Genomic DNA, 25,356 nt, shown 5'->3' on the forward strand with positions numbered 1-25,356 from the left:
TGCCGCTCTTGGTCTATTCCAGGCAATGTTCCTGCGGCCCGCTGTCGTTCGTTTTGCGCCGATCAGCAGGTGTTGACCCTGCCGTCACTCTATGTCTGCAGGAGGCAACGTCTCGTATGTGAAATTGGCTCAACTCAAGACCCGAGCCGGCGACAAGGGGGAGGTGCCCGAGCCTCGCAGAGGCAGATCAACGACTGAGGTCAAGGACACGAGGTCTATAAACCTCGGCGGTTCGCTGCTCTCCATGGGTGTTGTCTCCTCAAACCACACCAAAGGTTCTCCCCACCATATCTGTACTCGTTCTTACTCGCCACAACGATGGTTAAATCGTCGATCCTCCATCTCTTGGTCCTGGCGTCGGCTGCGGCCGTCCAGGCCGCGACAGCCCCCACCTGCCCCGACGGCCACGAGCAAGAGGCTACCATGTGAGTGCGTCAAGGCTACCGAGTGCAACGCGTGCTGACCTATGCTCTACCAGCGCCGGCAAGCGATGGAAGCTCTTGTGCAACAAGGGTATCCGCGCCCTCCCCATTGAAGGCACAGAGACGGCTGCCACTGATCCCGCCCAGTGTGCGGAGCGATGTGCGGCTTATGACGGCTGTGCCCATGCTTCGTATGTCTACAAGCGCAAGGACGGCGTCATGGGCAACTTCTGCCAGCTCAAGGAGAACGCGGAAATCTTTGACTCGCAAGGGATGACGACCTGGTATTACCTCGGGGAGGCCAACCCCACAGAGGAAGGCGAGGGCAACGGTGTTGGTAATGGCGATGGCGCTGGCGATGGCGACGGCGCTGGAGCTGGAGGCAATGGCAATGGCAATGATGGCGACGGCGACGAGGAAGACCCGCAGAACCTCGAGACGTACACCTGCAACGAGCACAACGGCAAACGATACGTAACCGGCGGCATCACCTACGAGCTCAAGTGCAACACGGGACACAACGGCGGCCACCTTCGAACCGAGACGTCGACGGACCTCAAGGCTTGCGCCAGGCTCTGCGCCCAGACCCCCGAGTGCTTCAGCGTCGACTTTGATGTCTCGACCAAGTCTTGCAACATGAAGAAGATGGGCACCGAGACTGTTGCATGGTCCTCTGGACACACCTGGTACCCGACCCAGTGTCCAGCCACTGGCGACGTCGAGACGGTCGAGAACAGGAAGCCCGAGATCACTAGCAGCCCCGTCAAGTGCCCCAAGGACAATGGCAAGATCTTCATGGGCTCTGACGGAACCTGGTTCTATCAGCAGTGCTGCACGGACGCCGACGGTGCTGTGCTCCTCAACTACGCGAAGGTCTCGTCCCACGACGAGTGCGCCGAGGCCTGTGTCAAGGACAAGGCGTGTAAGAGCTTCATGTTTGTCCCCGACATGGTCCCTACCGAGGAAACCGCCAACTGTCGCCTCTACAAGGACGGCAAGTTCTCCACGTCAAGAGTCGAAGGCGCTCACTACGCTTTTGTCGTTGACCCTCCCACCACCGAGCCTGTCATCAGCGAGGCCAAGCGCTGCGCGACGACCTGCCCCGAGGCGGACGGCCAACTGTACGCGACTCCGAGCGGCGAGAATTACCTCATGACCTGTAAGGCCCGTCACGGCACCACTTATCTCAAGATTGACCACCGTCCCTCCTTCGAGGCCTGCATGTCCTCGTGCGCCGCCATGCCTGCCTGCCAATCTGCCGACTACGAGCCTCGCACCAAGAAGTGCTTCTACAGCACCAACACGGCACGTCCGTCCATCTCCGCCGACGCCTTTGTCAGCGCCCACTCCCTCGGCTGTGCTGGTGCCTGCCAGGGTTGCAAGAAGAACTGCGACCAGCTCAACGGCGAGGCCCTCCCCGCCGACAAACCCGAGTGCAACAAGAACAATGGCGAGCTCGTCATTGCCGGCGGTGAGGACTTTAGGGTCTATTGCGGCCACTGCTATAGAAGCCACGGCAGCTGGAATTTCGCGGAAGCAACGGACCTTGGATCCTGTGCAAAGGCCTGCGGCGAAGACCCTCTCTGCCATGGCGTGAACTGGATCGGTGACAAGACCTGTAGCGCGCACGGCGCGCACGACGATGCCGGAAACAGACCCAGCTTCAAGCCAGACAGTGAGTGCAATGCCCTAGCGCCTCAGTCACGCTCTATCCCGGAGCCCTACTAGATGGTGGACTGCGCGTCGCTGGTTGATGTGTGGTGGCGTAGGCCTCACGCCGCCAGCAGCCACCGTTTTGCATCGCCGAATTTGCAAAGGGGCCAGAATAGGAGAGAGCTGAGGCCTTGCTGGACATTGGGAAGAATGAGGTTTCAGGGAGAAGAGTCTAGTATTGACGTAGCTGGGCTGAGGGCTGTTTGTGGACAGATTGATATGTCGTAACGCGGCATGATTCATGTAACCAACAATCCAAACCTCGCATTTCCTACAATTTTGTGGCACTACAAGGTCAATGCAGCCCCTGAGCTAATAGCCACCCGAGTCTGCCCGTTTTCCGTCTCGCTCAACCCCCGTGTTCCGCCCGCCAGCCCCCTTGTCCTCCCCATCGCCTTGCACTCCTTGGGCTGGATGCGATCATGATTGAGTTTTTGCCTTGGCGGCGTTCTTGGCGGCTCTGTACGCGACTTTCTTCATGCGGGATTTGGGGGCCATGTTGGATTTCTTGCTAAACCTGAGTGACCGAGGCTGATTGTCGGGATGCGGGACAGGCTTGAGCTGCTGTATACCCTTCGAATAGGTCCCCGCGAGAATAAGTCTTCGCTGCTCCGCAATGTCCAGACGTCTGTTGCGTCAATCACGGTTGACGACCTCCTCAGCTCGACCGAGGAGCGCACCTCGTGATTGGCCCGGTCACGATTGACAACCTCCCGTAGCGGGATCAGACTTGGTGGTGGATGCGGTCGTGCCACTCGTCCAGGGAGTTGGGACAAGCAGACTGGCCGTCGGCAGTCATGAATGTATTCATGCCAAAGGCAGCCTCGTTGAATGCGGAAAATGTTGGTGATTGGAGATTGGGAACGCCGTTGGGTTGTGTGGTCATGAATGTATTCGTGTCCAAGGCAGCCTCGTCGAATACGGAAAATGTTGGCGATTGGAGATTGGGAACGCCGCTGCGTTTTGTGTTCTACACGTTGCAGAAGCTCCATGAACTTTCTCTGCGCTTTCTTGCTTCGTTGGCGCCTCGACGGAACGAGGTACGCAAAGCCAAACGGAGTGGTCCCGTCACTCTCATTGGCATGACCGCCATGCGTGCTGAAGTATGTCGAGTAGCTCGAGTACTTCGACGAGCTATCAGCTAGAACGGGTTAGACACGTAAGTCATTGACACGTGAATGATCTCACATTGGTTTATCCCGGACCTAGACATGGAATTTTCCCGAGCCTCCTGCTTGATGTCGCCAGCCTTTTTGTCGGACAGCGGGACCCATCCTCATGGCCAGATGGAGTGAACGCAGATATTGCCACAGGTTCCACGCTCCAGTGCGAGTTTTGCCGCGAAAAGAAGAGCGCAAGCTCAAGAATGAAATTGACGAAGGGATGGCAGATGCGGACGACATTTTTCATGGACAAGGCGTCAGGCAGCGCGCTCCACGGATACCTTTTCCTTTTGATGGCGCTCTTTCATGTCGGTGGGCTTGCTGCTGTGTGACTGCCCGTCGACCTCTAGAGTGGAGTGAGATGAGGCTGCCGCCCGAACCGACAGCGCGAGAGCTGGTCATCTTGGCTGGAGAAATTCGCCCGATTCTGTCTCGATGTCCTGATGCTGCGTGTCTGGATCTTGAACTTGACCGTGGGATCAGGGCGCTTCGAGTGCGTCAGGGAAAGACACGCTGCTGGGGTGCTCGCATGGCTGGAGAAACCTGCCCGATTCTTGAGGTCAAGCTCTTCTCTGATGAGGAGGGCCGGTTTCATGTTGAGGCGCTTCCACTGCATTTTTGCATCCTCATCCGCGTCAGGGAAGGGCACGCTGCTGGGTTGCTCCGCCCGATTGTAGGTCAATGTCCTGATGCTGCGTGTCTGGATCGCTGAACTTGACCGTGGGATCTCGCTCTTCGTGCGGCTCATGAGGAGTCCCTGCATGCGAGATGCGATCTTGCCGAGCAGAGCCCTCTATTCCTCTGGGGTGGAGTGAGACGCACCCATCGCTTCCAGAGGCTGCTTCTTGCTCTTGAGGCGGGCGCAGATTTCGTCTTCACTTTGGGGGTCTCGCTCTTCGTGCGACTCATGAGGAGCTCCTGGATACGAGCGCGCAGTGCCGGAATTCCCAGTCGATCATCGGGCAGCACGCTCCATGAAAGTCGATTTGCCGACAGAGATGGGGAAATAGTTGCCCAAACGATCACCTTGGTCCCGTCGGTGCCAAAGGCAGGACGCAACGGGAAGAAGGCACTGCTGACATTCTTTCGGTCAAGACGGTGGACGCCAACGGTCAAGCGCCCGATGTGAGAATCTGTTCTTTCTAGTGAGGTCCTTGACGATTGGGTCGAGCTTGGTTGAGACACCTGGCGTCCTCTTATCTTCTGGGTGTGCGTCTGCAACGTAGCGCAGGACTTTCTGGTTTGCAATGTCGCCATTGCATGGGACAACGCGGGGAGACGATGGTGCGTGATTCTCTGAACAGCCTTCTACCGGCCTTGACCAGCTTCTCCCCTGACGATAGTGCGGGACTCTCTGTTATAGCGTCCCGCCATGCACTGTCTGTAATGGACATGATAGAATTCTAAAACAAAGAATCACGCACCATAGTCAGGAAAGAAGCCGTTCATGGTTGGTTTTCAGGAGAAGGTGCAGATGCGAAGAAAAGAAGGAAGCGGAGAAGGGATAGGTGAACGCGCGAGAATATAAGTAGACCGTGACACTTGTGTTGTAGATCCAGGGCGCAGCCTGACCAGTCACAGGGCAGGACTATTTTACACAAACTTGTACTGAGCTTGGACTTGTTGAGACCAATGATCAATTGAACTTGAACTACTTAATGAGGGTGGGGTCACAGGAGCTTGAACTAGGTACTATGGATTGAGAATGGGTGGAGTCAGTTCAATAATAGGTACATGAAGAACTAGGAAGTTCAGAACTAGTACCAAGTACGTACGTATACACAATAGGACCACAGAAAGAATAAATTTATCGCGAGCGGGTGCCTGAGACATCAACTGAGGGGTCGTGGCTGATTGACTTGATGCATAGGGCGGTTGAGAACCCAAGTCTGACAAACTGACACAAACTGCCCGAGACTGAGAGACCGAGACTTTAAGGTTTGAGTCCCGACACATAAAATTTCATTCTTCAGGCATACATAGACGTGCTTGGAATATCAATAACAATGAGGTGCTGCTCGTTGGGGCCGCTGCTTTCCACGCGGAGGTGTGCATATGTGCGGAGCGACCATGGTTCTGATTTATACTGTTGGTAAAACAACACGACGGCCAGGATGATAGTGCGCGATTCTGTGATGGAGCCTTTCACTATAAGTAGTCTTGTTGACCAGTTGGATATCCGAACCCGTGGTGAGTCCAAGTGTATCGTTCTCGAACGTGACCAGTACATCATGACGGTGAGTCTTGAGATGCTGCTCGCTGGGGCCGCTGATTTCACGCGGAGCGGCGGTGTGGCCCGTGTGGGTGGGGCACACTCTTAAACAACTAATAAGGGTCCTTCGCACGTAGCCTTCCTTGTTTGAAGAATGTATGAATCGAATTCTAGCGCTCCCCAAGCACATCCGTCTACAGTCCACTGCCGATGGAACTGTTTCCGAGTCCGGGCCGGTGTTGCTGGTCTCGTGGCCGACGTGTATGGCGACGTGTGCCATACGTACCTGACCTACTAACCAGCTGTAGGCGGCTTGCCGCTTGAAGCTCCGACCACGAGCCACGGCCGCCAACGGCTGCACCTGGGCGGCCCTGGAGAAGAAGTGTCCTTCATTTGACGGAGCTCACTAGACATACATGATACCGACGGAAATTCCAAGGTCAGTATGACGGTGCCAGTTCAGGAAGGATATTCAAGCAAGCGGCCGCCAGCTGCTTGAGACCAAGCTGTGGCGACTCACTCAGAAATCGACACATGGCAGACGACTCGATGCAATAACCTTGGTCCGCGTAATATTCTACTCAGATTTTGAAATCTTTAATCATGTTGGATAATTCCGAACCGTGTCTAATCTCGAATCTCATCATGTTTGCTGCATAAGACCTACCACGGGAAAAGCATGCAAGCTGCATCAGGGCAGTGTAAGTGAGCGAGAAATATGGCGGGTGGCTTTGAGTGCTGTCCCATGACCCCTAACCCAGACAAAGGCGAAGAGGATCCGGTCTCAGATTCGGGTCGTTAGTCAAGCCAATCAACTATTTATAATTCTCGGCGAGAGTTGTTGAAACATTGTCGAATGTGGTGGCAGTAAGGCCCGAAGCAACATGAATGCCCGTGAAGTCGCCAACTGTCATCCCTCACCACCATCACCAGCGTTGGGGCACAAACGACAATCCCGCTATTTGCAGAGTGTTGCACATAAGGGAATGTGCTTCTGGGTATTGGGATATCCATGTGCTATATGTACGCGGCAATCAGCGACCCAGATGCAGGAAATGTGAGTTGGCTCTGTCCGCCAGACCGCGCCTGGCGAACGAGGGTCAGCTAACTAAAACCAGGACAAAATCAGCAGAGTATAATATAAGAAACCCGAGGGCGAGTTTCGCATAAGATAATAAGAGAAAGCTTCATGACCTGGTGCTTATCGTCCACGGCCAGAGGGGACTGTAATGTCTCAAGACGACGAATGACAGATGTTGGTGTTCCCATGCCTTTGACATCTGATCAACTCTCACCTGAGCTCCTCATTTACATCAGAAAGATGACTGAGCTAGGCTTGAACTACCTCACAGGTTTGCTAAACCGTTCTGAAACTCGATAGCGTCAGGTTCAGAGACAGAGGCCCGAGGACTGGACAACTCGTCGCATGATTCGCACTACAAAGTATGTGACGGAGAGACGCTCCAAAGATTTCATTGATTCCAGCAAGAGCTTGATAAGGCAGAGGATTCATCGACCTCATGAATGTCCAGGTCTTTATTAGGTGGTTGCGAGCCGGCATCACCTCCTCGGCTCTTGATGTGGATTACTGTCGTTCGGGCCGGCTCCCAACGTTCCAACCCTTTTTTTCCAACCTACAGGAGTCGTCTGACCACCAGAATACGAGCGCAATGCAATCCAAAGAAGCCATTGCGCCATTGGAGAACGTCAACGCATCTGCCAAGCTCTAACTAGAGCCGCAGTTCATCTCAGCACGGACGGGACGGTCCCGGCAAGAAAATAATATTTTTTTTTCATTAGGCAAGATCACCAGAGGCGTCTTGGCTCAAAAACTCATAACCTCATTCCGCCCTCAAGAAGACACCTTCCTCCACTGCTCGACCTCCTGGGCCGAAATCTCCCTCAGCGCGTTCACCGACGCTGGCTTGCCCGTCACGGCGCCCGTAGCCACCTCGGCAGCCCGTGAGACAAAGTTCTTGTGGGTAACTGAATACGTGGCAGTGCCCATCTTGATACGGATGATACCGATGCGAGGGTCGTTCTCGGAGCCATCGTGAGTGCCATCGCCCAGATCGCCTAGCCACGCCTTGAGTGCAGGACTGTAGTGCTTCTTGACATAGTCGCGGTCCGTCACGACGCTGGCGTTGCCGGCGACAGAGGCCCACTGGCCAGAGGAGTCAATGAAGGACATGTTGACGTGGGGATCAGCGGACAGATCGTCTGTCTTCCCAGACTCGGTGTTGGTGTGGAAGAGGAGGTCAATGCCTTGGGTTTCCTTCATCGTCTGTCAGTATTGGTTCGACGGTTGCGGATCTCGCTTGACGAACAGTGGCGGCAAGGGCCATGGCGCGCGATACTAGATTCTGGCTTGATGAATCGTGAGTGGTCATCATGCCAAACTTGGTTCTCGTCATAAACTCCACGAGTTCATCGATCTTAGTCTTCAGGTCAGGCTCTTCAGCGTTCGATTGCTTATAAGGGTCGGCGGGCTTGTCGCCGGTGGAAGTATTGGAGAAAGACATTGTTGATGTGTGTCGCGGTCAGAGGATAGTAGTGATGGCGGGTATTGAGAGTTAAGAATGTGAACAATGGTCGAGGATTGCTTTTAGTCCTCTGGAGGATTACCTCAGCTCTCAATATCATTTCATCATCGACAGCTGTAGGCTGTTGCGAGGGGCTCCAGCACAATCATGACGTCAAACATGAGGTAGCAGTGAGCACTGCGCGCGGGCGCCCTTACGTAGGTAAAATGGGGATTATTCGATTATGAAGGGCACAATTATCAGGTAAGGTACCATGCTTGTCCGATCGACAGTGGTGCTTGCCCCGATCTTGCGAAGGACCCCTTGCATCGGCGATGGACAAGCTCATGATCGTGGATCACGGAGTAATAGCACCAGACGCCGTGCCAACCACACAGCCGTAATTATTGGCTGCATTCATGGTGTTTCGGATGACTGGCTTTGTCTTTATAAGATGTGATTAGAACGAGTTATTTAGGTATGCAATAGATTCTAGGAAGCAAGGTGAAAATATTCTGTGTCTGATGTTCAACAAACCCAAACAAAAAGCTCCCAGATCGGGATCATGTTTACAAGCTACATCAGTCTTTTGTTTGACTCTAACACATTTCATAGATACTCTTCGCATGATATATATTTCTTGCTAGGACGAAATATACCCGCCCTCAGAAACACTGGCAAGCCTCCGAATGCTAGGACGACGAAGCGAGGTGCACCATCGGTTTAGGGTAAGCTTCCCTCCACCGATGGTCAGAGTAGCCCGTTTGACAACCGGCAGGTGCGCTCTTTCCCCGTACCATCTCATCAAACCTTCACCTTCTGATTATTGCGGTGTCGAAACCAAAGAACTCTACCGCGACTGCCACGGACGCTTTGAGTCTGGATCGCGAACCTTGATGGTGGCAGCTCGATGGCCCGCTGTTGCCAATTCTTCGCGCCCGGCCCCTCTACGCTTCACGCTCGTACCGCACTCGCCGGCATCACCACAACTTTCTTCCTTTTTCATATGATTGAAAGCACCTCTCCCTGTGCCGCTGAGCTGAATTGTGCCACATCACCATCAGGATGTCACTTCATCTGGTGCGTTTCTCTTGCAGTGTGCTGGACACGGTGCTGACAGTCGCAGAACGCGCCGATGGCACACGACTGCCGTGACAAGGAGGACCTGGCTCAAATAGCCTTCAAGAATCCTCTGCGTACGGAGAATCAAAGGCTTTCTGAGGAGAATGCTAGGCTGAAGAGAATCCTGCTCTCGCACTCCCTTTCCTGGTCTCCCGCCTCCCAGGCTTTTTTGGCTGGCAAGGGAAGCTGCACTCAGCGCAAGACGAGGTCCTCCATGAGCAACCCACAGAAGAGCGGCGGCCTATATCTACCGGCCGAGATTGTTTTACGCGTTCTCAAATTTGCTGTGCAGAGTCACCACCCGATTCTCGATCCATTGTCGCCATCAAATCCGGCTCACATGACCGAGGCTGAGAAGAATCGGGGGAATCAAGTTGCCGTCAACTTTCTCGTCACTTGCAAAGCGATTCATGTAGAGGGCACCAAACTCTTCTGGAAATCAAACACATTTGTTTTCACAACACCTGAAGCACTCACGACGTTTGGTGCTTTGAGTGCTGGCTTTCGGGAGGACATCCGCCACATCACCATTCGCGTCATTGCCAGGTACTACGATGATCAAAAAACGCGGAAGTTGAAATTGCCTGCCACCTACCACACTGATTTGAAGAGGGACATGAAGCTCAAGGTCGCCCAGCGACCCAAAGAAGGTGCGCTTGTTCGCGGGGGGCTTCGATCCTACGCCTGGACCCAAGTTGTCGACTTTCTTCAGGCATTGCGCGGCCCTTTTGACATCCACTTTCGACATAAAGACAAGCCCAGACCGAATCTTCTACCGAATTTAACCTCCATGCGCATAGATCTTGTCAACTTTACTGATCGGTACCTGCCGCCATCCGGCGCCGAACTCCATGACGTCGCATCGCACGAATTCGGCTGCACATTGAACGAGTTGCAGATCACAGGGATGCCCGACGGCGATATTGGAAGCAGAGCAAACGCGGAACTCAGCGGTATGCTCAAAGACGAGGGTCTATTCATGGACGGCATCGCAGCATACTGGGCACCCTCGGCAGGACAGCTGCAGCCACTGCGAGGTTACTATTGGGCACCTCGCGTTGTGCGCGCCGCAATGGAGGATTTCAGTGATGACGAGGATGACCTTTTGGGGTTCGACGGAGAGATCACGGCGTGGTACAACCAGGGGCACTCGCATAAAGGGTTTGCCCCTCCGGCACCATCGGAAGAAGGGTGCCCAGAGACTTGTATGCCCCGGGACGAGTACATCTGGAAGCGGGTGCCAAGAGGCCGGGACGAAGACTCTCGTGACTGGGTTCTGTTTGATCGTCGCACTGGCCGGGAGCATTTCGATGAAGATGAGGACCTCTGCCCCTGTTGCGGCACGTGGCACGAGTCCGTTTACGGTGCAGATGATTTGGACCTGAGTCTAGACTAAACCTTGTAATTTTGGGGGCTGTCATGTCTAACATTGGGGTTTGGGTGCATATGGACTGGCTTGGGGAGTGGAATATGGACGAGATACCCATGGACAAAATCAAGGCGCGCTGGCGATGGTAGGAACATGTATTTGGAAGACATTTCGCACTGGGAGAAAAAAACCATCTGAGCAGATGCAATTAACCACTTTTTGTGGACAAGATGCTGAGTTGGCTGAGGTTGACTTTACTCCGATCACGGGCTGTGTCTAAGAATAAAAGCACATGCTGTTTATGGCGAGAACCCAGGATTGAGAAGATCAGCCTCATCTGGATTTGTGCTTCCTGAATCATTAGCATGTCGGCATCAGGCCGCATTCCAGCAACGAAATTTTCGTTAGGCTGTTTTCCATCAGCCAGTGGCTGTTGTTCCTTCATGTGAAGGGTTGAGGTGATAGTATGCCGTCCGGTTGACTAGGCGTGCTTGTCTGGGTAGGGGCCGTAGGGCCATTGACAAGCAGTCACCATATCGATCCTCGAGCAGTACTGCGCTTCCGTATATCTTAAGAGTTAAAAACGCGCAAAGCTGCGCGTGGCCATGAATCGAGCTTCGAGCTACTCCTCCACCCTTTCTTTGTCAAGGTGGGCAGCCAGCCAGCCACGTGTAATCGATCTCAGATCTGGGCCGGCTCATGCATGTGCATCTCAAACGACTGCCACGCGGCGACAATGAGCGACACTTCGACCGACGCAGCTCCAAAGTCAATTGTTAGCGGGAGCTCCACGAGGCGATCGACGGAGAAAAGCGAAGGTGATGTAATGATTGTGCGATTTCCGGTTACATACGATGTTAGCTGCAGCGACCAAAGAGGCTGCGAGTGACTGGGTGGTGGCAGCACGCAACTGTGGCAATAATCGAATGATACACTGAGCTTCAATAGTAGATCAACAAGACTGCTTCACGTGAATTGTTGCTTTTTTGCTCGAGTAAGTATGGCATGACTCCTTGGAATCCAAGACGCCATATCCAGCCATGAATACTCAGTCATTCACAGTGAAGCAGGGTTCAGGGAACCCAGCGCAGCTGATTTCAACGCTCGCCTGGCACAGGGCAGGCAAGGATACTGCTAGTACAGTGCTAAGCTATTTGTTGATGAGTGTCATGCTTCCACAAAAGCAACAGACCGCAGTGAAGATTCTTTTTAATTATCGCGCGCGCGCAGCTGCGCTCTTGTGTATGGTACAGGCTTCGAACCGAGACAACCGACCGGCCCAGAGCTCAGAACTGCCGAATCTGAGACAAGGTGGTCGCTGCGTTGAAGCAGGTGCCTGATGGGACCTCGAGCGCCCTTTGTTGGAGATTATGGAACTGCCGGATGTGACAATCACGTCGAGAGCGAGTGCATTGTCGACAATACGTACGGTAGACTGTCGACTGTGGCTGTCGTGGACAGGATGTTGGTCTTCGTTCTGAATGGCTTACATGGTGGTGACAGGCAGCGCGCGTGGCTCCTGAGGGCGACGCCATTCGTCGCGACTCGCGAGGAGGTTTTCGCAGATAAGGTGCCGGTGCATCTCAGGCGGCAGCGCGCGCGCGTCTGTGGAGGGAGGTCCACGCATTATTAACTTGTGAGCTGAGCCCAGGGCAAGGGATCTCCTCGGCTGTATCATTTTGAATTCCAGTCGCGCCAACTGTGCTTTAGAGTACTAGTATTGCTGATGATCTGTGAGAGCAGGCAGACTGCCCCTAAGTATTCTCCATTGTTGCCTGCCGGGTTGGTACGCTGCTGGAGGCCGGAGATAGTCTAGACTGTTGGTAGGTGCAGCTCCAGTTCGACATGGGGGTCACCATCCTCTTTTTAGTCTATGACATCCCCTGAAAAGCATCCCCAACGTGGCCCATGTGCTTTTGAATCCTCCAGCGCCAGTGAATCTAAGACCCGTCGGTCTTACCGAAGGCTAATTGACGTGGATGGTAAAGCTATAATAAAAGTCCGTTTGAACGTGCTTTTTGGCACGACGTCCGCAAAGACAATGAGAGATTTCCATAGCCAGCCAGTATAAAGCAAGGCGCATGTAATGGACCCCCGCCTCATCCCGACCCCTGACCAACGTGACGCTCACCTTACCTGGTAAGGCATATATGCCTGTGGGTTCCTGTTTCCAGCCCACGCCTCGGACGGGGGCTTCCATTGAATTGATCCATCACATTTCCCAACTTCAGTCACCTGCTCGTTGCTTCTTCCTCAAATTGTTTGGTGCTTCTTTTCGAGGCAAAATTGACCTGACCCAGCCCAAGGCAAACGTCACGGGATCATCGAGCGCTGCATCCTGTCCACGTTGCTTCCATTCATCCAAGGCCAAAATATCGAGTCGGCTCCCTTTATTATTAGCTGCTGGATTCAAGCATTTGCCCCGGCCACTCCACACCACGCACCCTCGATGCCAATTGGTGCCCGTCGCCGCCGACTTGTCATCATTGCTCTAGTCTTGCCTTGACGACCCTCAACCTCTCATTCCCACGTTCCAGCTCTCCGACCGTCCACCGGGCTGACCAACCGTTAAGGCCCCTCAACCTGCACCACTACCATTGCTCAAAACCAACTATCGGCGCGAACATTCATTGCAACACTTTGCGGCTACTGAATCTCCCGACACGAGCGCCAGCGTGGTACTCGAGCACCTACCTTCAGCCTCCGACGACATCTCCCCCCGGTTGCACTGCTACCGGGCCTCCCGCCGCTTGCCGGAGCTCTACCGCCTGCTCACAGAGCAATAACCGATTGGCAGGCCATGCGCCTGTGACCAGGACAGCTTTGCGATTGAAGAATCACTCGTCGCAACTATATACCACCTACACATCAGACGAATCGAACCCCCAGACCGGCAGGGTGCACCGCAGTAAACATGGGCATCTGCAATAGCACCAGCAATGAGGAGGCGGAGCAGAAGAAGAAGAGCCAACACATAGACAAAATTCTGGAAGAGGACTCTAAGAAGTTACGGAAGGAATGCAAGATCCTCCTGTTGGGTAGGTTCACGCGCAGACCGCTCGTTCTACTCACGTACTGACCGCAATGATATAGGCTCGGGCGAGAGCGGCAAGTCGACCATTGTGAAGCAGATGAAAATCATCCACCTCAAAGGATATTCCGAGGAAGAGCTCTATAACTATCGACCGACCGTCTTCAAGAACCTCGTGGAATGCGCAAAGGCCGTCATCAACGCCATGCAGCAATTCAACATTGAGCCGCACCGGGAAGGCAACCAGGCTCACGCCGACTATCTATTAGAATACCAAACAGAGTCCGGCCCTCAGGCGCACATTGAGCCGCAAGTAGGTGCTGCTGTGCAGGCCATCTGGAATGACCCGGCCAAGAACCTGCTCATGGATCACCAAACCGAGTTTTACCTGATGGACTCGGCCGAATAGTAAGGCGACTGTGGCTTGGCTTAGATTCCCCGCTGACCACTGCTGAACAGTTTTTTCCAAGAAGCGGATCGCATCGTCGCGCCCGACTATCTCCCCACAGAAATGGATGTCTTACGTGCGCGAACAAAGACGACGGGGATATACGAGACCCGCTTTCAAATGGGCCAGCTTAGTATACAGTGAGTGATAGCCTGATGGCGCAAAGTTCGGAGCTGACAAGTGATAGTATGTTTGACGTCGGCGGCCAGCGTTCTGAACGCAAGAAGTGGATTCATTGTTTCGAGAACGTCACATCTATCATATTCTGCGTTGCTCTGAGCGAATACGACCAAGTCCTGCTCGAGGAGAGCAGTCAGGTGCGTTGCTGAGCTCGAGCTGTACCCGATGCACGCTGACTGTTGCAGAACCGAATGATGGAAAGTCTCCTGTTGTTTGATAGCGTGGTCAACTCGAAATGGTTCATGCGAACGAGCATCATCCTCTTTCTAAACAAGGTCGACATCTTCAAACAAAAACTGGGCCGGTCGCCATTGGGCAACTATTTCCCCGACTACTCGGGCGGCAGCGATGTGAACAAGGCCGCCAAGTATTTGCTATGGCGGTTCAACCAGGTCAACAGGGCTCACCTCAACCTCTACCCACAGTATGTTGCACCTCGGCTCTTTGCTCTTTTTAATGACCTAGCTAATTCCCACGAGTCTTACGCAAGCGACCGACACATCGAATATCCGGCTCGTTTTCGCGGCGGTCAAGGAGACGATTCTCAATAACGCCCTGAGGGATTCGGGTATTTTGTGAACGCAAAAACATTTTACGAGCGAATGGGTTCTCTTGTTCTTGCTTTTCTACGCGAAATCGCCCTAAGGGCACGAAGCGTGCACGTATCGGCGTTGGGCGCAGTGACTTCGGGAGCCAGCGTCTCGAATTATTTCAGTGTTGGCGCATGGGGTACCATATGGTCACATATCATCAGAGGCTCTGTCGCAGAAGGCAAACGTAACGTGGGTTGTTGCGGCGTGCTGGGACATTATTGTTGCGCCATTGCAGCAGAGATGGGGTATCAAGTGTATTAATGCCGTATGGCTTGCGGAGTTGTTGGGTTCGAACCGAGAGGTGTGGTGTCACGGGCAAGCACCAACATTTCCTGGCGGCTAGGGAGCGAACTGGGTTCTTCTGTAGGCGAGGTCCATGGGGCCATCGTGAGGCTTTGATCTAGTTTACTACCTTACCAAGTAGCATCGCAATCCGAGCGACCGTGGAAACAAGGATCTTGATACGCAATGGGACGCCGCATCGATATGACGGGAAGACATGCTACTTTGGTGGTTCGTCGCAAGCGCTTGTGGTCAACCGGCATTTGCGGAGTCGCCCGCCATGCTTGTACATGCGTTAGTATGCGCGCGCCGCGTACATGTTCATCGGCACCACAGGCTCAGATCGAGGAAAGGTATGCGGGGGACGGACGGGATGCTCTCGAGTTTGTCCATGCATTTGGGGTGGTAGCTAAGCGGTTACTGCGTCCTGAATGGGTCTGACGGCTGCCGACTGTCGGGCGGAGGCAGGCAGGTATATGGATTATCGACTGTGGTGCCGCGTGAGGTTCACGAGACTGGACGTGCGCTTGGTAGGCTGGGTGGCGATTGGGTGGCCAAGGTTCACCGATGCGGCGCGGGGAATTACTTGGAGACTGGGCAGGAGATTGGCGGACTTGTTGGACCTGGATTTCTTGGTCTAGTAGAGACGGGTGGAATTGCACACTACTAGGACCTTGAATAGTCGCCCAGCAACTTCCACCTGCAGCTTCGCTCGCCAATGCATTGGCCATGGTGGACACGATCAAAGCTGGGGAGTGAGTGGCTGGTGCAACTGTGACGACTGCAGTCTCGCGCGTTGGTGCAGCATCCAAACATTGACCCGTGCCATCTGCGGGCAGACACCCGTTGGCCGGTCCGGTTCCGTCTGACCTCCAGATCGTATCACTGCTGAGTATGGCGAAGCCCGCAAGGTCCATGTCGGACTGGATGCAGCCTGGCACGCTGGTTAGCAGCGTGCCGCATTAGCAGCAAGGCCGTGGCTTCCTTGGACGCAAGGAAAGTGCGTATTAGAATGGCCTGACTTTGCCCACCTCATTCCTCACTCCGCTATCTTACGAGCTCCAGTGCCCTCTTTAATACCCACTGTCTGCTTTTCAAGTTCAAGTTCTTCGCTCTTCTTCGTGGCCCTCTTTGTCGGAAGCTTCTGTCGTATTTTCCTCAAGTACCAACAGTCACCTTCACCCTCCCTCATCCCAAGCCCCCAAGGCCTCGACCATCAACTCGCGCTCGTCCAGCTGCATCAGCGTGGATCCCTGGCCTGTCAAGCTTCGTTTAGGTCGCTGCTGCCCCGCGAATTGAGCGATCCCCCACCTGCCCCACCTCGACTTACCAACTTCGGCGTCTAAGAGCTGACGAGTAAGTGCCAATGCCATCCCCCAACGTCTTGCACTTCTCAAGCATTCGCATCTTCTCATAATACAACAGTGGTGCTGATCAAGATGGCTGAAAAAGCAGAGAGCATGGCACCCGCTGGGCAAAACTCGCAGCCGGAGCGCATCCCCCTTCGACAGCGCCGCCCTTCTTCAGGAGCTCCCATCGTCGATATCCAAGGCTCCGTCGGCCCAGCTGGCGTCTCGCGTCCCAAGCACACACGAACTATAACCGGTCTTGGGCCAGGCGAGATCAAGAGTGTCGAAGCCTCGATTCCTGAGCCTCAGCGTGAGGCATGGAAACGTGCCCAAGCTAAAGGCTTCAGCGGCAAAGACGGCTTCGAGAAGGAGCTGGTCCGCCATGTTGAGACCACACTTGCACGCAGCATGTTCAACTGCGATGAGAAGGCGGCATACTCGGCCACTAGTCTGGCGTTTCGTGACCAATTGATCCTTGATTGGAACCGAACCCAGCAGAACCAGACTTACAGGGACTCGAAGCGTGTCTACTACCTGAGTCTGGAGTTTCTCATGGGTCGTGCCTTGGACAATGCGATGCTGAACATTGGCCAGAAGGACATCGCTAAGGCCGGCCTTTCTGAGCTGGGCTTCCGCATTGAGGATATCATCGGACAGGAGAACGACGCTGCGCTGGGCAACGGTGGTCTTGGTCGCCTGGCAGCCTGTTTCCTGGACAGTTTGGCGTCGCTCGACTTTCACGCCTGGGGCTACGGCCTGCGCTACCGGTATGGAATCTTCAAGCAGGAGATCATCGACGGGTATCAGGTTGAAGTGCCCGACTACTGGCTTGACTTCAACCCCTGGGAGTTTCCTCGTCACGACGTGACGGTCGACATTCAGTTCTTTGGCAACGTCCGTAAGGAAGCCAAGGAGCAAGGCAAGGAGGTAGCCATCTGGGAAGGCGGCGAGATAGTGCAAGCCGTCGCCTATGATGTTCCCATCCCTGGCTACAACACGCCAACCACCAACAATCTTCGATTATGGTCGAGCAAGGCCTCTGGCGGCGAGTTCGACTTTCAAAAGTTCAACAATGGCGATTACGAGAGTTCCGTCGCTGATCAGCAGCGCGCTGAAACCATCAGTGCCGTTTTGTATCCCAACGACAACCTCGAGAGAGGCAAGGAACTCCGCTTGAAGCAGCAGTATTTCTGGGTGGCCGCCTCACTGCACGATATTGTTCGCCGCTTCAAGAAGTCGAAGCGTGATTGGAAGCAGTTTCCTGACCAGGTTGCAATTCAGCTCAACGATACCCACCCGACGCTGGCCATTGTTGAATTGCAGCGTATTCTCGTTGACATCGAGGGCCTGAAATGGGAGGAGGCCTGGGACATTGTAACCAGTACGTTTGGCTACACCAACCACACCGTTCTTCCCGAGGCTTTGGAGAAGTGGCCCGTAGGTCTCGTCCAGCATCTTCTGCCTCGACACTTGCAGATCATTTATGACATCAACCTCTACTTCCTCCAGCAAGTCGAGAAGCAGTTCCCCGATGATCGCGATATCCTTAGGCGGGTGTCCATCATCGAGGAGTCGCAGCCCAAAATGGTGCGCATGGCGTACCTTGCGATCGTCGGTTCTCACAAGGTGAACGGCGTTGCCGAGCTCCACTCGGATTTGATCAAGACGACCATCTTCAAAGACTTTGTCGAAATCTACGGCCCGGACAAGTTTACCAACGTCACCAATGGTATTACGCCGCGTCGTTGGCTGCACCAAGCCAATCCACGCCTGTCCGAGCTCATTGCCTCCAAGATTGGTGGAAACGATTTCTTGAAAGACTTGACCAAGCTGAACAAGCTCGAGTCCCTGGCCGAGGACAAGGAGTTCCGGAAGGAATGGTCTGAGATCAAGTACGCCAATAAAGTACGACTAGCCAAGCTCATCAAAGAGCTGACGGGTGTGACTGTCAACCCGGCTGCTCTGTTTGATATTCAGGTCAAGCGTATCCACGAGTACAAGCGCCAGCAGCTCAACATTTTCGGTGTGATCCACCGATACCTGACACTCAAGGCCATGAGCTCTGAGGAGAGAAAGAAGCAACTTCCCCGCGTGTCTGTCTTTGGCGGTAAAGCAGCTCCCGGGTACTGGATGGCCAAGCAGATCATCCATCTGATCAATGCCGTCGGCTCGGTGGTCAACAACGATGCAGACATTGGCGATCTGCTCAAGGTCATCTTCTTGCCAGACTACAACGTCAGCAAGGCCGAAATCATTACGCCGGCTTCGGATATTTCCGAGCATATCTCGACGGCTGGAACCGAGTAAGTGTTTGCCCAAACGGCAGCGAGACCTCTGACTAACGACCCATAGGGCTTCTGGCACGAGCAACATGAAGTTCGTCCTCAATGGCGGGCTTATCATCGGCACTTGCGACGGCGCGAACATTGAGATCACCCGCGAGATTGGCGATAACAATATCTTCTTGTTCGGCAATCTGTCCGAGGACGTGGAGGATCTACGACACGCGCACAATTACGGCTCGCACACGATCGATCCTGACCTGAACAGAGTCTTCGACGAGATGGAAAAGGGCACCTTTGGGACACCTCACGACTTCAGTGGCATGGTGGCAGCCGTGCGACACCATGGCGACTACTACCTCGTGTCGGACGACTTCCACAGCTACATCGAGACTCACAAGCTCGTGGATGAGGCGTACCGCAACCAGGACGAATGGGTTGCCAAGTGCATCGTGGCGGTTGCACGCATGGGCTTCTTCAGCAGTGATCGGTGTATCAACGAGTATGCCGAGTCGATCTGGAACGTCGAGCCTTTGGCCGTGAAGAGTTGAAGAAGACTTGCGGTGGTGATGGCCCGACGGGCCTATTCTTCGTCTTCTCCTACTACACACGCTCTGTCGATAGCCAATTTTGATTTAGCAGTACTTTTAAGAGCTTGAGCAATCTATAGGACACGGTCAGTATGCCTCGTATTCGCAATTCTTCGTTCGCTGTGTCAAGCTGTGATAACTTGATAAGGCTCGGCTGTTAGACAGTCAGACGCGCGTAGAATCGTGTCGATCAGCTGCTGTGACGTCGATGCGCAGAGCTGAATGACGCGCTCGGTGATCGACAACACTACCGTGCAGAAGTACCTTCAAGGCATAATCTTCCCCAAAGATACCACACCGTGCTAGCGCGTTTTCAGATGGTGAGCTTGGTCTTGGCCCCGCGCTCCCGCTACGCGAGGGGCATATGCATCAGCTGTTGCACTGGCGGAGGAATTGGTCCTGCGATGGCTTTTTCCCATCCCAGGATGCCCAGTCGCGTTTTGCGTTGTGGTACAAAAACCCATCTGGAGAATATCAGGTTTTCCGGCTTTTAGAGGGGCATGGCCCCATGGATGACGGGGTGACGTGGGATCTCGACAACCCGCTCCGCCCAACTGGCATGGCGCCCTTCTAGCCCACTGTCACCAACACCACCATGTATGCTTGTTGATCTGGGATGGTATTGTCCGCGGAATGCATATTTTCTGATCAGTATTTGGGGTTTCTGGTACTCACTGCGAACACAGTATTTAGTGTGTCGACGGCGTGGGGCGGTCAGTAGTAGCGGGATAACTACTTGGATAGACTAGTGACTGCTGCTGCTCTATCGGTACTAAAATGCGAGATGGTAGCGCAGGAATCTCGATCGATCCGGAAAGGCAAGAAAAAGGATGAGACTGGACAACGACCGACGGCGGTCGAGCAATGCGTGAGCCAGGGCACGCACGTCCCCTAACTCAACTCGTCCGTATGTTTGTTCCGCTCCTCTTCTTTCCTCTCTGCACAACATCTACGTAAACTATTCACATACATTCGTGTAGCTTGTGCCTCGTCTTTAAAGTTTGCCTCTACCGCCCAGCAGCAGTGGCAGTCAGCCAGCCAGTCAACGCACGCACGCACGCGCATGCAGGGTTCCAGAATTCCTCCCGCCAACCGACAGCAATCGACCGCCGGCAACACGTTTGTTAAAGGGAGCGCGCATTCGCCCTCTCCTCTTGTGTACCGCTCAACTTCGGATTACCACTATTCGCCGACCACACATCGAACTCGCGTTCTATATCTTGGTGAGTTTTTTCTTTTTCTTTGCCCCGGGGCTACCAAGGGCTGGAGGGGGATCTCTGAGAACGAAGACCATCCAGGCACTGGAGACACTGGCACTTGGACGCAATGAGCGGCACGCTGGTTGAGACTGGAGCTGCTGCAGGCGACTAGCATAGCCTGGCACCCAGCAGTCAGCGCACCGCACGAGGGCCAGCCCACCAGTGCTCCATTACCACGGCAAGCTTGTTTGCCGCTCATGTCGGTTACTCTGACAAAAAATGGACATGGACTGGAGCGACTCGATCCGGCTCAGCAATCTCCAGAAGGTAAAATTGCGCATCGTACGGGCGCATGACGGCTTTGTGCTGCACGCAGGGACAAATCCAACAAACACCAGCGCCATACCTTGCGTCCTTGGAGCGACCCACCACCGCGCATCCTAGCAGAGACTGGACGGTACAGGGTGAAGCGAGGTACTTTTCCTTGAAGTCCAGCCGTCGGGGGTTCGAGAATGCAGTTTTATCTGGTTCCTGTGTCGTCATCGCTACCCTGGGACATCTTGGCCCCTCATTCAGCGCGCCGCGCAGACCAGACCAAACCTTGACCACCACAGGCTTTTCCTCCAACGGACCACAGCTTCCCCAGCCCTGAAGTCACTATTTCATTCGCACATATTTAACCTCAGGACTGCCGCTGACCTCCCGCTCCTGACTGCAGAACCCCGACCGGTGCCCATCTTCCCATTCAAACAGCAGGTCTACCCCGCTCTGTCGGCAACTTCAATCACGACCTGCGTGTGTCCGAAATTGAGCTCCATCCTGCCTGTCAGACATTGTCTCGCCATAATCGATCGAGCAGACAACCTTGAAGAGGAATCGTGCAAAGAACGCCGCACAAGACCCGTTCCTCAACAAGATTCAATAGTCCAGTACTTCCTTCGACATACACTATCTCTCCCCAGACCGATAAATCCGACGACCCTCCAAGATGGCCGAATTCGTGCGTGCCCAGATCTTTGGCACGACATTTGAGATCACGTCACGGTATTCGGACCTGCAACCTGTGGGCATGGGCGCCTTTGGCCTTGTCTGCTCAGCCCGCGACCAGCTCACCAACCAGAATGTTGCCGTCAAGAAGATCATGAAGCCCTTTTCCACTCCAGTCCTCGCCAAGCGCACATACCGCGAACTCAAGCTCCTCAAGCACCTCCGCCACGAAAACATCATCTCTCTCAGCGACATCTTCATTTCCCCGCTCGAGGACTTGTACTTTGTCACAGAGCTCCTCGGTACCGATCTGCATCGCCTGCTTACTTCGCGACCCCTCGAAAAGCAGTTCATCCAGTACTTCCTTTACCAGATAATGCGCGGTCTCAAATACGTCCACTCGGCTGGCGTTGTCCACCGTGACCTCAAGCCCAGCAACATCCTCGTCAACGAGAACTGTGATCTCAAAATCTGCGACTTTGGCCTGGCCCGTATTCAAGATCCTCAGATGACCGGCTACGTCTCTACGCGATACTACCGTGCCCCCGAGATCATGTTAACGTGGCAAAAGTACGATGTCGAGGTGGACATTTGGAGTGCAGGCTGCATTTTTGCTGAGATGCTAGATGGCAAGCCCCTCTTCCCGGGCAAGGACCACGTGAACCAGTTCTCCATCATCACTGAGCTGCTAGGCACGCCACCTGATGACGTGATTAACACAATCGCCAGCGAGAACACTCTGCGCTTCGTCAAGTCGCTGCCCAAGCGCGAGCGTCAGCCCCTCAAGAACAAGTTCAAGAACGCCGACCCCGCTTGTGAGTACCGTACCTTGTCCCCACCCAATGAGGGTCCTCGTAGCTGACCATGACAGCAATCGATCTGCTTGAGCGCATGCTCGTCTTTGACCCCAAGAAGCGCATAACGGCAGGCGATGCCCTTGCCCACGAGTACCTCGCACCCTACCATGACCCCACCGACGAGCCGGTCGCCGAGGAGAAGTTCGACTGGAGCTTTAATGACGCTGACTTACCAGTCGACACTTGGAAAATCATGATGTAGGTCCACGGCCTGGAGACAGAGGGATGACGATGACTGACCACATTCCAGGTACTCCGAGATTCTGGACTACCACAACATCGAGACGGGCGGTACCGGCATGGACGAACAGTACAACGGGCAATGAAACATACAGGAATAATGTCACGAGAACAAACAACCCCAAGAAAAACGATGCGCGCTTCTCTCCGCGACGGCACGCACCACCTGAGGCCTCGTGGGAGAGTCGATCACGCAAGGGTCCGGCGTTTGGAGATGGGAAGGGGGCATTGTCTTTTGTTTTTGTTGTTCCATTCGTCTTTTTTTTTAAAAAAACATTGGTTCATTGGTGAACAGCCTTGAAGGTGCATACATACTTGCTGTGGGGACAAATCATATACGAGAAGAATTGGCCTTTCCAACTTCTATGTCCCAAACTTGTTGTGCCAGAAGTGATGGCCAGTGTACTTGTCATGTATGGGTGAACTGACTCGTTGACGTTTGAGCTTTCTCGAACATGTGATTAAAGTCACCAACGGGAGGTCAGAACCAGGGCCCGGAAGAATATGGCAAGATGGATGAATCGACATTCACTGTCAGTACGATATTGATAGGAGAACCGATTATGAGTATAATGTCCACTCAGATAAGACCTGAACCAGAGTCCATACGGGAGCCTATGGAGCCTCCAAGAAGGGCATCCTGCCACTGTCCATCCTCGACAGTTGTGACCGATCACAGTCTGAAAAGCATTGCCCTGATAGCAAGGCATCCGCAGCCACACTAAAAAAAATTCCACGTGCAAAGTGGCCTGATCCCAGGTAGTGAAGCACGGCCGTGTATCATCTGTCTGAGGCCACTCCATGAGGTTGTCCCTCACGAGTCCGCGAGCCAAGTCTCGCTGAGAGGTCGGCAAAAGACATCTCAGAGTAAACATATGGCCCATGTTCAAGGACTAACAGCAACTCACAGGGATCCTCGTGGTCTGAGGACGGTTGGCTGTTGTCTGTACTTGGCATGCAGTTGTGCATCAGGCTCAGCGGGAGCACCGTCTGGAATCTGACCAGTCGAATTGTGTTGAAGTGTGTCGTTCCAGCAAGTCGGGTATGGCTGACAAGGGCAGAGTCGAAGGTTTATCTGAAACAATTTCCGTTGTCATCTTGGCTGATTGCCGATTCTTAGGCCAGTGAATCGTCGCTGATCGGGATGCTTGTCGAGATGACTGCGCCAAAGAATTGACAGGCATTGAAAGTAGGAGGTAGACTGAAATTGAATGCAACACTTCTCAAAATCGGCTTTCCATAATCCTTGGACTGCAGCACTGGTGTCAACCTTGCAATGATCAGGACTGTTGATGCCAACGACATTGGCAGACAAGTCGTCTCCGACGGTGTTGTAGTCAGAGATGTGAATACTTCGCGGCTGGATGGATTTGTTCAGCAAGCAGAAGGATTAAGCTGTGTCAAGCTGAGGAAGCGAGAATAGCGTACCCGGAGGATATAATCTGCTATTTGTACAAAACAGATTATACCGTGCCTACGGAGCAGAGACTATCGTGCTCAGAGGACACAGGGGCCAATTTCAGGGTGCCACATGATGTATGGAGTGTCGTGAACCCCTTTTAGGAGGGTCCCTGGACTGCCCCCAGATGCGTGATGCATGTCGGGCAGTCTGTTGTGGGAAGCCTTGCCATGCAACAGGCCACAGCAATGATATGCCGTGTCCAACTGCGCCATCAGCAGCGGTTTTGAAAGAGCAGGCGCCAGTAGTCAATCATTGACATTGTGCCAACAATCCATGCTGGTAACCATGATACTGAGTCGTCAAAGCGCTTTTCCTTGACCTTTTGGTTGGCGAGTGAAACACAGATATCTAACACTGCTCAAGTTGTCATCAAGAGCTGACTCTGAACCTGGTGTCTCGGACAACACCGTAGTTGATATCCGGATTCTGTCGGAGTTTCTGGTCTCTTCGAAAAAGGTTCTTGTACCATGAGAGCAGGTGGCGGTGACGACTGCGGTAGCTGCGTGCGTGTCTCCAACGACGCAGCGACTGCCCAGAACAATCGCAACTCAGTTGCCAGAACCAACCGACTCTTTGGTAAAGCCGGTAGAAAAGACATGCACCATGGAGATAGCACGTACACAAAAATTTGCTTGATCTGTGAAGTTTTTTTCACATTTGATTCTTCTGCAATTTTGTTCTATATAAGGTGCTTTTCGGATGGGTCTATCTAGTGGAAGAGTCAGTGGTGGTCCGTACGTCGAAGGGCTTGCGATGTCAACAGACCATGAAGAAATGAAGGCCGGTGATGATCTTAGAAAAACAGCCGCCGGCGTTCTAAAGAAGGTTTATGTTTCTGTAGGCTTGTTTTCGACAACATTGATGAGTGCCGCTGGTGTAGGTGTGGATGACGGGTGAAGCAACAGTGTGGTACAAGGATGGAGTTTTGAGAATGATTCAGAGCGGGTGAGAAAGATGAGCTCTTCACGAGAGAAGCGGAATAATGGAAACCATTCTTTGTGATTGATCGAGGGCTCGAGCCCTTCTAATGTTGCTAGAAGCTACTGACGGTGCTGAATGTCAGAAAGCTCATGTGAGGCTTGCCGCAGCACTCTAGAGTAGCCTATTGGGTGAGGACGGGGTCATAAAAGCTCTGGATGTGGCAGCACCTCGAGCAGGCAGTGATATACAGTCTTAGGACCAGTATCCGACCCCTGCTGGCTACAGTCCCCATGACTTGCTAAGGTGCGGCATCGTCTTCCAACGGCAAAAGCTCCCCAGTACTCAACAAGAAATCCCATTTGGGGTCTCTTCGTACCAGTGTAGCCCTTGTTCCCCTGGAGTTCAAATGTCA

General features: G+C 53.7%; 7 protein-coding genes across 7 annotated transcripts; 5 read left to right on the forward strand and 2 right to left on the reverse strand.

The window, feature by feature from the left end:
* Nucleotides 1–318: 318 nt before the first annotated feature.
* J7T54_004444 (PAN domain containing protein) lies at nt 319–2,822 on the forward strand (the record flags this gene model as incomplete). The annotated part of the gene is made up of 3 exons (XM_051504362.1): nt 319–425; nt 479–2,097; nt 2,719–2,822. 3 exons carry the CDS (start codon nt 319–321, stop codon nt 2,820–2,822), a joined length of 1,830 nt encoding a protein of 609 aa, XP_051364273.1.
* Nucleotides 2,823–2,859: 37 nt separating this feature from the next.
* J7T54_004445 (Interferon-induced GTP-binding Mx) lies at nt 2,860–4,747 on the reverse strand (the record flags this gene model as incomplete). Its single annotated transcript, XM_051504364.1, has 5 exons — nt 2,860–3,091; nt 3,180–3,276; nt 3,683–4,091; nt 4,178–4,431; nt 4,723–4,747. The coding sequence occupies 5 exons, from the start codon at nt 4,745–4,747 to the stop codon at nt 2,860–2,862; spliced, it is 1,017 nt and encodes a 338-aa protein (XP_051364274.1).
* Nucleotides 4,748–7,362: 2,615 nt separating this feature from the next.
* Nucleotides 7,363–8,032, reverse strand: J7T54_004446 (Protein bli-like protein; the record flags this gene model as incomplete). The annotated part of the gene is made up of 2 exons (XM_051504365.1): nt 7,363–7,785; nt 7,838–8,032. 2 exons carry the CDS (start codon nt 8,030–8,032, stop codon nt 7,363–7,365), a joined length of 618 nt encoding a protein of 205 aa, XP_051364275.1.
* A 1,065-nt stretch (nt 8,033–9,097) lies between these two features.
* Nucleotides 9,098–10,550, forward strand: J7T54_004447 (uncharacterized protein; the record flags this gene model as incomplete). Its single annotated transcript, XM_051504366.1, has 3 exons — nt 9,098–9,112; nt 9,159–9,804; nt 9,955–10,550. The coding sequence occupies 3 exons, from the start codon at nt 9,098–9,100 to the stop codon at nt 10,548–10,550; spliced, it is 1,257 nt and encodes a 418-aa protein (XP_051364276.1).
* A 2,887-nt stretch (nt 10,551–13,437) lies between these two features.
* On the forward strand, nt 13,438–14,761 carry J7T54_004448 (Guanine nucleotide-binding protein alpha-3 subunit-like protein; the record flags this gene model as incomplete). Its single annotated transcript, XM_051504367.1, has 6 exons — nt 13,438–13,561; nt 13,617–13,962; nt 14,014–14,142; nt 14,190–14,319; nt 14,368–14,606; nt 14,662–14,761. 6 exons carry the CDS (start codon nt 13,438–13,440, stop codon nt 14,759–14,761), a joined length of 1,068 nt encoding a protein of 355 aa, XP_051364277.1.
* A 1,735-nt stretch (nt 14,762–16,496) lies between these two features.
* Nucleotides 16,497–19,239, forward strand: J7T54_004449 (Glycogen phosphorylase-like protein; the record flags this gene model as incomplete). The annotated part of the gene is made up of 2 exons (XM_051504368.1): nt 16,497–18,709; nt 18,759–19,239. 2 exons carry the CDS (start codon nt 16,497–16,499, stop codon nt 19,237–19,239), a joined length of 2,694 nt encoding a protein of 897 aa, XP_051364278.1.
* Nucleotides 19,240–21,465: 2,226 nt separating this feature from the next.
* On the forward strand, nt 21,466–22,647 carry J7T54_004450 (Mitogen-activated protein kinase-like protein; the record flags this gene model as incomplete). The annotated part of the gene is made up of 3 exons (XM_051504369.1): nt 21,466–22,279; nt 22,336–22,519; nt 22,572–22,647. The coding sequence occupies 3 exons, from the start codon at nt 21,466–21,468 to the stop codon at nt 22,645–22,647; spliced, it is 1,074 nt and encodes a 357-aa protein (XP_051364279.1).
* Between the last annotated feature and the right edge of the window lie 2,709 nt (nt 22,648–25,356).

This window comes from Emericellopsis cladophorae (genome assembly GCF_022114955.1).
Source record: "Emericellopsis cladophorae strain MUM 19.33 chromosome Unknown NODE_8_length_656085_cov_119_647849, whole genome shotgun sequence".
NCBI classification, from domain to species: domain Eukaryota; kingdom Fungi; phylum Ascomycota; class Sordariomycetes; order Hypocreales; family Bionectriaceae; genus Emericellopsis; species Emericellopsis cladophorae.